Genomic DNA, 15,870 nt, shown 5'->3' on the forward strand with positions numbered 1-15,870 from the left:
CGTGCTGAGTCAAAAGCACGGTATAACAGGGATTCTGAGGAGAAAAAAGCTGCCTCACCTGCTCTTTATAACAAAGAACCATAAAAAAGAAGGCTGCCTCACGTGCTCTTTATAACAAAGAACCAGAAAAAAAGAAGGTTGCCTCACGTGCTGACTCAAAAGCACGGAATAGCAGGGATCCCAAGGGGAAAAAGCTGCCTCATGCACAAACTATTATAAATATAAATATCAAAAACAGCCAAATCTTTGCCAAAACGCCAAAGAATGAACCAAGAAAAATTTAATAGTGAAAGTATGAACATTTTAGAACTTTATAATACTCTAACTGTTTTATCAGAGAGGCGGTAGCACTCTCTATGTAATATAGAACCGATGGAGGACCAAGAGGCAACTCCTAAGGCCCAAAACCCAAAGACCTAAAACTCAGCAGGAAGCGACCTGCTACTAATGGAGGTGCCGCCTCCTAAAAAAGACAATACTATCATGAATGTAAGTTTAAAAATAAGACTGTAAGTTAAAATACTAATTAACAAGAATAAAAAAGCATTGAAAATGCAAAAGGATATAGGGATGGTATGCCAAAAAGTATACAAACAAGATAGCTATGAATGGCTAGGCACATGGAAATAGAATTGCATCCAAAGTAGAGCCCTATAGCTTTTTACAACCGTAATGATGGCACGGAATGAAGATTGGAGAAAAGCTATAGGGCTATAGTTTGGATGCAATTCTATTTCCATGTGCCTAGCCATTCATAGCTATCTTGTTTGTATACTTTTTGGCATACCATCCCTATATCCTTTTGCATTTTCAATGCTTTTTTATTCTTGTATATATATACGCACATTTATATATTTGCATATACGCGTATGTGTGAATCAAATATATTCATTTAGATCTAGCAGGGAGGCCCGGGAGTGAATGATGACTAACGAATATTTCATACTCCGATCTTTTTATGCCATGGAAATCCGTGAAATCGCCTGGCTAGAAGCTACACATGCTGCCATGCACTCACTTAGTTCAAAATATACGCTATTCTACATTGCACTCTAGAGAACTTACTGTTTTTAATTAATATTAATATCGCATTTATAGTAGAGATCTTTAGGTGTAAGAAAGCCTTTTACTCCAATAGTTTCTTCCCCAAAACTACAAGTCTTTGGAACTCCCTTTTGGGATAAGGCTTTCCTAACTGTACCGATACGCAGAAGTTCAAGTGTAATGTGAACAAACATCTTTCTACTCATCTCCCTTCATAATGCCCCCGCAAATTATGTCCCCGATAGTAACCCCTACTTCAAAGTGACACTTGCCTTGTTTAGGGTGAAAATTGAATTTAAAAAAAATTGCAATCCGAAACAAAAAAAACAATGTTCCGTAACTATTCCCGGTACAAAGAAATATGAACAGAGTCTGGAAAAAAAATGATCTTATTTTACCATAAACTGGTCACAATATATCAGGTTTAAACTGACGGTACTGATGATTTTCACATATTTAGTGTCATATACTTTTGTTGGTGTATATTTTTATGTTCCTTTTTATATAAAGTATATCACAGTGAATTAACGTTTGTTTTTATAATTGCCACTTGGCCCAACTCTTTGAATGCGATGATGCAGTTGGCATTGAATTAACATTTATCCTCAACTACTAGAACGATCCATCTTTATCCTATTCGGTGTATATTAGTCTACTTCATCTTGTGCAGTCTGATCGTCTAGTGATTGTCCAGACAATAATCGATAAAGCAACATCGATTTGTTTATATTACTAGGATCTAACTCTCGTAACTCCAAACCAGTTTTGACAATGAGGAAGAGACCCAGACTATCCATAATTGTTCTGATCTATGACACATGAGCTTGTATAATCTGGCTTCCTTCCTCGCCAGCCAAATAATTTATCACTTAACAAAACACATTGCGGTTTCTGTTAGATATATTTTCCATTCGCTGTTGGATTTTTTCAACAGAATAAAAACAAGAGTTTATTCAAAGCTTAAGCTGGGTAAACAATGTCTGCACAAATTTGTAGACTTTTGATTTTATTCTTATTTTTATTGTCTTTATATAGATGTGTAATTCTTTTATCTTTGTAATAGTTGTCCTATTAGTAATAATAATAATCTACTGTAAGTATGTGCAGCAGCAGTAGTAATTATTGTAGGCATTTTACGATATGACGGCAGTAATTTGAACTTGATTGGGTTTTCAGAAATATTATTATAGCTATAATATTTCCATAAACCTAGATCTCTTGTGGCATATTGAGCATGTTGTCTTAATGTAAAACGATGAAAATAGATTCGATGGATGGACGTTTTGTCTGTTAGTTCGCCTGGATATGACCAGAAAGGATTATAAATTGCATTTTTATGATGAATGAAATCGTTTAATGTTTAAAATTTATATTCCCGACAATGTTATAGTGCTTCATACGAGGGATGTTCTAAAGTTAATGTCTCCTATCTTTTATTCCGCTCGAAAGCGTTTGAAAAGATTCCAAATTGCGCTGTTATGATGATAGAACTTATCCATTCATAACTAAAAAAGTTTCATCTGTCTGTTGCAGATATTGACAATATAAGATTTTAAGAGAGCAATCACTGGCCTGGACGTACTTTATTCTTCCATATAGAAAAAGTTAAACCGATCAACATTCATCGTTTCGACGTTTATTAAGGTGATGCATTTGATGTCAGCATAGTTAGGAAATGGCTTCGTCGATTTTAAACTGGCTTTAAACAGTTGACTCATCGTAAAATCCATATTTTCATACTTTTTCTGTCATTATTTCCTTTTGGCTTTACTATGCAAACTAGCTAATGTATTAAGTCCCCCCTCCTCGGAGGACCCTACTCTACAACACTGAGAATCCTGATGACTGTTAAAAAAATCAATTATGAAGCAAAAAAAGGTACTTTTTTGTTAGAGCTTGGTCTGCTAGGTATTGCCTCTAAGTATTTCTGAAGATTGTTTTTATTAAGCCAGTTGCTCCTATCACAACCGGTATAATATTTCTTTCTTTCAGAGACCACGTCGTTTTTAGATCATTTTAGGTCCTAATAAATTAATCTATTTCCCGCTCAGCTCTATCAAGGCCAAACTCATTTGGCGGTGTGGTATCGATAATGAGCGCAGTTCATTCGGGCTTGTTCCATATTACAATATCTGCTTTGGTGGCCTTGTATTTTATGTATCGGCCAACCTTTGTCATAGAACACGGTCACTTTTCCGTTTGATGTTATCGGAGGTGGTTCATGTTCCCAGATGTTCGTCGATCTGTCAAGTTGCATCTCTCCACAGATCTTCCAATGGAGGTATTCTATGTTGTAACGAGCAGTGTAAAGGCTATCTGCCAATACGATTGGGCATGCAGACATTAGGTGGTTTGGGCTCTCAATTGCAGAGTGGCAAAACCGGCATTAGCTATTTGGCCAGCCATTCTTTGTAATACATTTGTGAGTAAGCCCTGATCTTGACTCGCTACAATGAGTCTTTTATCGTAATATGGAAGTCTCCCGCTCTTGAGCCATTGGAGTGAAGCATCTCTGTCTATATACTCCCGTTTAAGCTCTTCCGGGAACTTTCCTGTTCTTTTATGCTGATCCTATCCTTGTTTTCTTGTATCTATCTTGATTTCGCTGTATTTCTTTTTTTCTTGCAATCTGTGTGGCTGGCTCATCATATACCTCGGCAGTATTTCCAGTATGACATTCCCAAAGTGTTCAGCAAACTTTGTGATTAAGGTTTGTTGAGGTAAACGTTCTCGGTGGTTCCTCACTATTTTTATTGTCATATCTTCATGGGCTTTTAATATACGGCCCCATGCTTATTATGGTGGCTCGATATAACGATGCCTCCATTCAGTTTCAAAATACAAAGAATACCCCCTGTAGGAGCAGCTACGCGTGTAAGTGTGTGGTAAGGTTTGCGCAGTCTCTAATCACACCTCTACTGAAACGGCATTGCTTCGGTCCAGTGGAAAGGAGAGGTCCAGGACGACTGGAAACAATGCCGAGATAAGCGGAGAGCACATACAGCATCTGGAAGTCCAAAATTGTCACCAATATAGTACTGGCCAGACTGATCGTTGCTTAACTTCGGCGATCTGGCGGGAACCGGTGTGTCAACGTGATTAAAGTATTGTTGAGTCGTCCTGTTATATAAATAAACATTACCGAATTCCACTATTATATATCGTCACGTGTTTCTAAAGGTCTACATAACACTCATTAAACCTTGTGCTGGTGTAGCCTTAAGATACTTATATGCAGTTACCTATCTTCTACTATATAATAAAATGATTGCAGAAATTCCACTATGAACCAAATTACCATAGGTTTGCCATAAGAGCTGTCACATATAATGTATTTTGTCTAAACTATCATCCACTATCTTACATAACTTTAGAACGCCATTTTAGACACATTTGTTCGTTATAATAAAGTGATACATACATCCTAGGAGTAACATCACCACGATCGCTAACATCTATAGAGTAAGTAGTTCATATTTACCCTTCTAATTCTAAAGTCCTTCCAGCACACTCGGCCATCACTGGGATTGTTCGTTATTACTATAATAACCTTTAACCTTTCGAAATTGGATCTAAAACTCATATACATATCATTATCTTTCCATTTTCCATTAAAAAATAATATCTTATTTAAATATTTTTAGTTTCTTTATAACATCAACCAGTTCGACACATCCCCTCTAAAAAACAAAACACCATACCTTGAACCCTATAATTCCTGCATACACGCTATAAACTTACGTATTCTAGAAATGCTAGTTGTACTTTGGTTTTCTTTGAAGAAAATATGATTCTTTTTTAGCCTAACTGCCACTTCAAGCTTTTCCGTGAAAATTCAACTTTTAGAGGTTTCCATCTACGCTGATTCGGAAACTCTTAATTATACAAGTACTTGGACATATAACGTCCTCTCTGCGTTGTTCTTTCCCCACCAAAAAATAAACATACACTGAACCCAATATTTTATGTATTTAGGTTAAAAATTTATTTATTATGAATCAGGTGTCTATTCCGAAAGCTGTTCTTTTGCAAGCCAGCAGCTCCATGATATTATGTATCATAAACGGACAGTTCAAGGAAAGAAGCCTGTTTTCATAGAATTATCGTTAAGTTTTATTATAGAAAGATAAGGTAATGGTTAAGGTTGTTGTAGCTGGACGAATATATGTTGCGTAAGTCTTATAGTGGGCATAGATTGAAGCTAAGATGAGCATCTGCCATGAATGTAAGGATAAAACAGAGATAGACAAGCTACTAATCTTATCTGAGAAATCGAACGTATGGAGGTGATAAGGCTCATGACTTCTAGATATCGAAAACGTTTTTTTTTTACTTCAACATGGTAGAAAAGGCTACTCTTAGAAGCGCCTTCTCTGATATATCTAAACAATGTACTTCGAAATATCGAAATAAAATATAACAAATTAATAATAACAACATAGTTGTTATGCTTCTCTATCACCTAAACCCAAGAAAACAAAAAAAAACAATATAACTCTTGAGAATTCTTTTGCGCAAAAAGCAACCACTTGAAAGAAAAACACTGAATATTTCCTTCAAATAGCTCATCATAATATCGTCATATTAAGTATCTAGAATAAATATGCAAGGAAGAATAAATACAATGGAATAAAACAAGAAACAAACGAAAAATATTTTAATTCGCTTCTTACAAAAAATAGATCCCTATAAAAAACAAGAAAAAATAGTTCCCTATAAAAAACATAAGAATAAAAATCCGGTTTCACGTATGCTTTTTCTTTTTTAATAAAAAAAAACAACAGTTTTAACAGTGCAAACATTAATTATTATATTAAAATTTTAACAGTGCAAGCATTAATTATTATATTAAAATTTTAACAGTGCAGACATTAATTATTATATTAAAAAGAAAAAGCGTACGTGAAATTTCTTTTGTATTTCATTGGATAGAATATGGTCATTTTTCACCATACATTTTTTTCACCATACATTTTTTCGGAAGTCATTGATAAAAAAAAAATTATATAGGAAAGTCTGAATTTAAGCGACATATTTTATCATCGATTATGGTATTCAATCCAAAATAAAATACACAAGCTTTACCGTTAAGCTTACCTAAAAGGGTTGTATCCGTTTGCTTCATGCTTAAAAGAGGAAACCTTTCTCTAATGAAGAAAGGGTGAATAAGAAGTAGGTAGTGAGGAAAGTCGCAAGCTTGGTTAGAGAGCAAATTTAAAATAGCAGACGCAACAAATTTCATTTCCTGCTATATAGTTATTAATGCCATGCTTTATTTGCATAGTGTTACATTCAGATTTAATGAAAGTGCAGATAGAAAACTATCTAAAGCAACGGTGTCTCTTAATTTTGGAATAATATCTTACAGCGAAAATTAATTATGTGCAAAAAGAAAACTTGACTATATTATGAGTTGCATATCCTAAAAATTAACTATCGCTAAGGATTCTCCTTATTATACTTACCTGTGTGGTCAGCCTTGACCGAGTGTTTGAAGATGTGTTGAGCAAATAAAAAGTGGCAGTAGGCAAGCTCGAGCCCGTACCGCGAATGGGGGGAGTGAATGTCTGTTTGAATTAAAGCTAGTCAATCGAAAAGATTAGATGACTTTCGAAAATATCGGCGAAGAATCTACTCCTCCCTGTAGAAAAGTGCTCAGTTGAGGTTGAAGAAATTAATGTGTTTAGCCAATTTTTCGATATTTGTCGTCCGAAGGTTCGAGTTTAAAAAGTATATTGATCTCGTAAAAATCTGTCGTCTCTTTTGAAAGTTTTAGCCATATATACAAACATGCATACATACAAACATACGTTTAAACAGACAGGCGAGATTTATATTATAGATCACTTTCTATGTGAAAGACTGCAATTTCCTTCTTTGAAAATTACAATTAAAATATCAACTACGATTAAGTATCATAAGTATTATCATATCATATGTTGTCTATGGCTCTTATGATATACCTCAGCACCTATTAGTCACTCCTGTCGCAGAAATAGGTCTACACCGACACTACAAGAAACTATTTCGCCGCCGATTGCAATTTAGCGTTACTTTCGCAATGAGAATCTATGCTTTATAGTAAAGATGTCAACTGAAGTAATATATGCATCAACAACGCAATAACTCGATATAATTTGCCTTATTGCTGGACAACTGTTTAATTTTTATGGCATTTGTAGCGTGAGTGTATAATAATTTTTTGTAAAATTAATTCCATTGCATTGAGTTTTAAGTTATTGTAAATTTTACAATTTAACCGTTTACTAATTTTTTGGTTTGCATTTATATTATAATTTAAATGCAAAGTTCGCTATTAATGCTTTAACAACTGCAATTATGTAAGGATCAACTTATATAAATAATTTTCATTATTACTAAAAATTTTATAATTTCCTTTTTTTTTAATGTTATTTTACAGTACGACGCGGTCTCCGTACAAGACAACCGATCCTTAACGCGCAACAAAATGAGTTTACGCAAAACTGATCGAACCAAACAGCGTCTGGCTGGTGTACAAGAGAGTCAAGGTAGGTATCAACGATTACACTTTCTAATCCTTTCCATTTTTGAGTGATGATTTTTGCAGTAACAAAACAATCTCCATGTTATATAATGGATTCGAGAGGAATCGATCAAAATATACAAATAATCTAAGGAATGTGAAACCTATTGCTGATCATATCTTTTATCGATAAGACAATAAACAATATGTCTACGCATATTATTTAACTGCGATTAAAAGGTAACTTTTTTACATTTTTGTGTTGAAAAAAGAGGAATTGATTAACATTTATGTGTTCTTGCTGAGTTACTGCTCTAACTCTGATTGTAACCTTACATAACACATATTATACTGAAAAAGTCATAGTATCGGACTATATTTTTATTCGTATTTTGGTACTTTTTCTATACCTACAAAACAGAACATGTAAATATTATTAATTATATATTTACATCAATATATATATATATATATATATATATATATATATATATATATATTCCAATATGAAAAATTCTTAAACTGAAGTAATCTCTATCTTCTCTATCTTCTTCTATCTATTCTATTCTATGTATCTATCTATCTATCTTCTTCTATCTATCTTCTATCTATATTCTATTCTCCTATCTACTTTCTTCTTCTATCTTTCTTCTATCTATCTTCTTCTATCTATTCTTTCTATCTATCTTCTATATATCTATCTTTCCATTTCCTATCTTCTATATATATATATATATTATATTATAATTATTTATTATATATATATACATATATATATATTATTTATATATATATATATATATATATAAAATGAACTCATTTTTGCCGTGTGAGTTTGACCTTAATAGGATTCAAAATCACGACATTACATTCAAATGTAATGTCCCCACACTTCAGCACAGGATCTGAGGTGTGTTATAGGCCTACTACTCTTACAGTTCCTTGATATTCGTACATTTCTGTATTTTTTCCAGTGAGAGTTCACTGCCACAATCGGTTAAAATCAATGGAAGTGGTAAAATCCTGTCTCTCTATTCGATTCATACTCCGCCCGCGATCACTTAACACCGCTGCGTATACCTCCACAGGGGAATATACGAGGAAGACCGGTTTGAGTTCTTAGTTGGTTAAAAAATATGGATTGGCATTTTTCTGTCGGGTTAAACGCGACTGTACATTCAAGTTATTCTGTGGGTTACTCGTGTTATTTTATAATTTTTTTTTCTTCCCTTTATATTGTTTCTCTTTTTGTAGGGGGTTTGTAGTTGCCATTTGACCGATTACTTAAACGAAACGCACTAACATTGAGTTCCAGTTTATACAAGAAACTTTGAGAGTCAGCCGCCAGCGTTCTCCGATTCTTTCTCCGATTAGTCGCTTTCATAATTTATTTATTGTCTTTATATTTCTATTATGTTTTCATTAATTTCATACTTGATACTAGTTGAGACTGACTTCCTATTTTCGGATTAGTTACTTCTTTATTATTTATTTCTATACATTGCATTTATGAGAGTTTCATTAGCACAATTACTACTACGCTATTGATATTGGAATCAGACGACATTACAATTAGTTAACAGACTCAACAAAGAAATCAATACAAAAAAAGAAATGAAAATAAACCAAACAAACCAACATTAAAAAAAATAAAAACCACGGCGAGTGTTCTGGTTTTATTTATTCATTTTTTTTCTTCTTTTTCATTGAACCAAGGAAAAATAAACAGATAATTAAAATCTAATAAACATATTTTCATTTTTGGACTTTTGTTTTTCCATTTACAAAAAAAAAGATTTAAATAAACATATTTGCATTTAGTTACTTTTGTTTTTTATTTCTTTCAAATTTACGGAGTGCATCTATAAATATAAAAGCTAAAGTGTGTGTGTGTGTGCTTTCCCTAAATTGGGCCTCCTCTTCCTCTTCCTACTACGACAATGACGGCATGTTTGACCTACAAAACGTCTACGTTAGTTTTAACGGTTAATTTTATCCATTGTTAATTGTGCGTCTCTTTGGCGTAGAGGTAACGTGTCAGGCATTTTTCCCCCCGCCTTACACTCCATGCTTCGGGTTCGAGCCTGTCTTCCTACCTAAACATTTTTTCCTATTTTACACTTTTTCCCTCCTTTTCTTTACATTTGTTCGCGGTTTTGTTTTTGTTTTTCCAATTTTGTTTATAACATCGTGTTTTTTTATAATATTAAAACAGGGCCCCCTCCTATACACACCTCCAAATACCCGGGCAACGCCGGGTACCCCCTCCTGCGCTAGTGCTATATAAATAATTATTTACTTTATGACTAATATCTGTGCAGTTTTATATTGATTACAGGTTTCAGATAATAAGTGTACTCTCTTGAGTATATACTACTTCAAGTATCTTTTATAATCAATATAAGAATAATCAATCTATAATGTCGTCTTCATAAAATGTTAAAGTATGCTTTCAAATTACGTTAATATGCGTCTTATTCAATTTTATAAACTTGCAAATAAACTACATATTCAGTCATCTGTGCAAAAATCGATAAAACATATTACCACTCGTCATCATTATCATCACCATAGTGTCAATAGACGTAATATTATAATGATAATGGATAATTTTTTTTTTAAATTTTGCCGGGGTTTATTCTTAACTCCGGCCTTCAAAGACTGATATCTAAGTTTTTCTATTATATTTTTCACGTTACAGATTATGAAATTTAGGATCAGCTGACCACATTAGCAGAAGGAGTAGCGATGTAGAACAAGAAATATTAAAGGCAGTATGAAGACACTTCGTCTGTATATAATCTAAGTCTCTGTCTAAAGCGAATTTATCGCATGAATTATGAAAACCTTCTTCTCTTGTTGTTGCTTAAAGCGGCGATAGTACATCTACGACGGACTTATGAAACCATTATTCGTTTCAAATATTTTAGTTGTGTGTACGTAGAAATCATTTTGACAAAAGTGTGAATAGTAAGTCAAATCGGCGAAGAATAAACGCAGTCACGATCTCGAGTGCTGTGTAATTCTTAGTAACAAAGATAGCGGCGAAGAATCAATGCAGTCACGTTCAGTCGTTTCGAGACAAAGGTTGACGGTGAACTGAATTGAATCCAAAGTTCGATATTCTTGTAATGACATTTGAAGCTTCCGATTGGTTGATTCTCATAATCGTGGTTATGAAAACGACTGTTGAAAAGCGTGCGTTTCGCCAAAAGTGCAAAAATACACAAGAAAATAGTTATCAAATACCATAAAAACTCATTTAACTCAAAATTATGAACCTGTCATATTGTTTTTATATGTCGGACGTGTGTAATAGAAAATCATTTTTCACAAAGCGTGTACCTTGTGACAGCATCAAAGCAACATATATTAATTACCAAATATACCAAACGTTTATTTGAATAAAAATTATGAATCTGAGAAAATCACCTAATGTGAACGAACAACGAACATGATCGATTGTTTAAAAGAAGATAACTTAAAACTAATAATTTTTAAATGTCATCTTTGGCATAAGAGTAAGTAAGTGTATTTAAAAATCAAGTCAATTCACTGAAACGCCATCGGCCAAATAAAACACCCTTGGTGTGTTGAAGCAACGGTATGGATGTACCGATACGGCATTTCAAGTTGTAAGAAATTGTTAGATAATAACAACCGAAAAAAATATTATTGCTAATTGACGATTTAGGTCCGAGTAATATGAACCCGTCGAATTCCCGTGTATGTAACTCTCTCCTCACAATCAAAAATATAGATATTGTTATATCTTTATATAGCAGTGCAGCATCATTTCTAAGCACAGCTAAAGTACACGAATAAATGTTGGACTGAAAACTTCTATACAGGTAGATTTATGTTAATGGTGATGGCGCTTTATGAGAGAATCACGTCACTTCTCATACATTGTATTTGTTCAGACTGATAGTTTGAATCCGATTTATTACCAATAATCGCTCACTGGAAAAATACTGCATTTTCTTAAGTTTGAGTGACGAGTATTCCCAGATGTCTAACATTCTCTGTTTTTTTTCAAGCAACGGTAAAATTATTTTCAGTCTCGCAAGAAGTCGTTTAAAATTGAATTCTCTCTTATAGCGATCGTACGCTTATCCTGAGATTTGATTAACAAAAATTCCGCAGAGAATTCCAGTAGTCTCCGTGTGTTGCATAGGGATGGGTTGCTTTTAAGATGGGGACATTCATATTGATGAGGGGAAGATACATTTATACATTTCTGGAATGTTTCTTCTTAACACATATATTAGCGAGGAGGGAGGGTGATCAGTTCTTTTGGCACACATGAGGGGACGATCTTTACTTAGATGGAGAGGGGGACACATTACTTGAAAGTGCTTTAATAACGATGATTCCACATTACCTTCAATTTGGTAGAATGATGTCACGAAGACGGCAGTTACAAACATATGAGATGTTTTTTTATTCCATTTGACCGGTCGAAATGATGATGACATCCAGGAATTCCAAGTTGTTTATACATGTTTAAAACTTTCTCCCTCGCTTCCAAAGGGACCCTCCTCTGACCATGTCAGCTCTGTCTCATATCTTCGTCTCCAACTCTCTCTAACTCATCTTCGACTCTAGCTCCTATATTAAGAATTCATTTCTGCCATGACGTCATACGTGTGTCCAAAAACGTGATCGATCTACGTGGCCTTAACATGCGTGGTTCGCACATGTTTTCAAACCATTTCTGCAGACAAAGAATTCTCACTCCTATTTTTCCTAACCTATTTTTCAACATATTTAAATTGCATTGTTCTTTAATTTCTAGCTGACCTTATTTTAATTCATAAAAAGAATTGAACAATCAAAATTCCTTTTACAACCACATGTCTACACAATTTTATGTGAAACTGAACAATGCGAAATTCCACATTCCATTTCTGAATCGATTTCTGAACCTTGCTTACAAACTTCGAACCTCAGTCTATTTAATGTTTTTTTTACTTACAAGAAAAGGGGAACCTTTTCTTGTTACACATGTTCCTCCAGTTTATATGTTAATTTCTTCTTTCACTCGTGTTTTCTATCCTCATCGACTCTTCACAAGGATATCCTGATAACACGCCAATATTCCTGTCACCGAATTTGAAAGGATGTTCTTACATAGCTGAATGGTTCAAATTCTCATGCATTTGTTTATTGGTATTTTTATATATCCAGTTGTGTAGGTTTTCACAACGTAATATTTTTTTAGTTATTTGTATTTTCGTTGTATTTTTTAGTTATATAACTTGACTTTCGCACCCGATTGGTCTTAATGTTCCAGCTGATTTTGTGTGTGCCATGTTCTATAAATGTTAATAACTCAAGTGTATTTGATATAATTTCTACACTACTAGTACTTTATCTAGAATTTTCGAAATTTTATATCGAAGCTAGTGTGCATAGTAAAAGAGTCAATTAGAAAACACATAGCGTAAGATGTTTGCTCTTTTGAACGGAACACACTTTTTGAGCATCTCAACGGTTCCTCATGATGAATATTTCACACATGTCATAAAGGATTTCGCCTTGAACCATTACTATTATGGCATTTTATCAGTATTAAATCTGATAAGAATGTTTAAAAAGAAGTCAAAATATAATTTTGGAACTGGAGCAAACAGTTATAATAACCATGTTTCAACAACGACTAGATTGATATGAATACAACACAGATTCTTTCCCGTCATTCACTGCCCAAATCCATGGTAAAGATTTGTTTTATTTCGAATTCTTAATATTTAATGCTCCATTAATTTTGCCTTATTTGTTATGTTATGTTTGTACTATCGAATCCTGTTATTTTACATAGGTTTATTCAAAGGAACTGGTTCATAAACAGTTTACGTCGAAAGGTGATATAGATATGGTTTATTTTCTATCGATAATGTAATGTTTGTGGACCGTATTTTGTTCACAAATTACATATGTGTTAGTTCAGTACAAATATGATAAACAAATTGACTATTATATCTGGACCTGATATTCCTTCAGCATAATAGAGACGAGATGTCATACTGTCGACAACTAGTAGAACATTACCTCATGCGTTCACAGAAATTGACTTAAATCTTATGTTAATGTCGGTTTCAAGGGAGGCAGTCAACTGTTATATTTTTTATATGTAAATCCAGCTAAACCGAATATCATCCATCGTCAATTATAAAATATATTGCACGTGAGAACAATCTCGACACGTAACCATCATTTTTTCATATAGGTATGATGAATGCAATTGACACAATCTTATTCTACTCTTTTTTACCCTAATCAAGGCTAAATGGTATTTTAGACGTAAGAAGCTAGTATATAGAATCGTGCCTAAAAGGAAATTATGCGGAGTTATGTAACGATATGTTTGTTCATATTACAATATAATTTGTACAGGGTAAGTATAATAGTGAAAGCAGGAATATGAGAGAGAATTTTCACGTCTAGCAGTTCGAATGAAGACTCTATTAGAACGGCAGACTTTCTTACATCTTAGAACCTCAACAATGAATGGATGTGGTTTTGTTCTTTGCCAGGTAAGTCTGGAATATGCAAGTCGGTAAAGTAAAAATGTTATCAGTTTATCAGAGCACATTCCATTAATGTACTTGAACAACAGACACAGTAGCGAATTTGACCGCCAGAGTGAAAATTATTAGATATTAGTAAGCTTGATGAAAACACAGGACATATTTAGGTTATTTTTAAGACTTTTGAAAATCCGGTGTATCTATTTTATTTTGACCGCCTACTCTTAAAATGTCATATTTGGGAAAATGCATAGTTTGGAGAAATTAAATGCTCGTTTGTATAAAAATGCGTACCTATTTTTAAATTCGTATATGTGATACAATAATGGATGTGGCAGAAACGTGGCGTCTATTTAGTCGTGATTGGATATTCCATTTCAAGTACGAATTTTCGAAACCGATACGTGGCCAACAAATTATATTAACAATGTCGCATCTTCGTCTCAATGCGTTCGATCACTTAGAGCAATGGTTTCTAATTCTTTTAACATGGGGTACACTATTGACTTAAAAAAATCGCTGCTCAGTTATCACAGAATTAGATATTCTCTATTGATAAAGTATTATATAATAATAAATAAAAAAGAGTATATTATCATAATTTTTATATAAATCAACATATCCTGTATTCATTATCTGGTATAAAAGAATGGTGGGGAATATCTACGGGACAGTTGTGGCTGGTGTTTCTTAAATACTGCTGCATTATGTGAGCGAATATGAAAGAAGGACACACTCCAAGCTATGTTCAAATATATTAAACTGTCTTTTAATCATGTTGAATAGGTAAATAGTGCATCACAGTAAGATTTTGTTTGGTTTTAGTAAACATAGAGTTGAAATTAAGCGAACTCATTCTAATGAAGAAATTAAATATCTTTCTGAAACAAAATGGAATTAAATGGGTTAAATGATAATGTTTTCGCGGCACACCCGTAACCATCCAAGACACACTTATGTGCTGCGGCATACTAGTTAGGAACCACTGACTTGGGAGGAGTTATGGTGGCATGTCGTCGTCAATCTTTTGCTGCTGAAGTTAAATATGCAAGACAATAAGGTGGTAGTAATTGTTATTTCCATCCCATCATTTTTCGGAGTTCCACAGTACTGCAGGAAAATCCGTCTACATTTTGGAACCTAAGTTGTAAAAAAATTCTACATAAATCAAGTTTTTATTTTTAAATTGAAATAAAATACATTTAACATCTAAATTATATTAATCTATTTCAGTCCTCAGAGTTTAATATTGTAACCATTACTTGTAATACAAACAAGAATACTGATACATTTATTTATTTGTAAGAAATTGGTGAATTCGTGCCATGTTGTCTATTAAGATAACTGTTATTTACAGAACGTATCCTACTGGATCCGTGGCGTAGTGAATAAAGTACTTGGTGATAAAATTACTCTTCTGAATTTTGACGCTTCAATAATCAGTAAAAAGCGACATACGAAATGCCATTGCGAATTACATAGGTGTTCTACACAGTCATGGCTAACAGAACGAAAGCATGTCACCCTCGTGGATTATATAAAGGGGTCCGTTGAAAATGTTGGACAGATTCGCGTGTTTAACAGAAAGGTTTCCGATTTCGATAAGTCAAAATTGAATAAGAAGATCGAAGGTTACATCGATTAAAACGTTTTGAAAATAACACTAAAGGTGAGCAAGATCATCCAACAAATGTAAACCGTACGAATAATCAATCCTCATCTCCTATTATTCCAAAAACTGAAGTGGTAAAATTAAAAGTAAGGAATCCATACACAATGTCTAGACAG

At 33.5% G+C, this 15,870-nt stretch overlaps 1 protein-coding gene across 1 annotated transcript in view; it reads left to right on the forward strand.

Moving 5' to 3' along the window:
• The window catches only part of LOC145283595 (uncharacterized), a 3,312,299-nt gene that overhangs the window by 1,674,887 nt on the left and 1,621,542 nt on the right, over positions 1-15,870 (forward strand). Inside the window, exon 6 of the mRNA XM_080132527.1 lies at positions 7,466-7,574. Coding sequence (XP_079988653.1) covers positions 7,466-7,574 — 109 coding nt within the window. The remainder of the gene's footprint in view (positions 1-7,465; positions 7,575-15,870) is intronic.

Source organism: Euprymna scolopes, chromosome 8 (assembly GCF_053919585.1).
Source record: "Euprymna scolopes isolate OS-2025 chromosome 8, ASM5391958v1, whole genome shotgun sequence".
NCBI lineage: Eukaryota > Metazoa > Mollusca > Cephalopoda > Sepiida > Sepiolidae > Euprymna > Euprymna scolopes.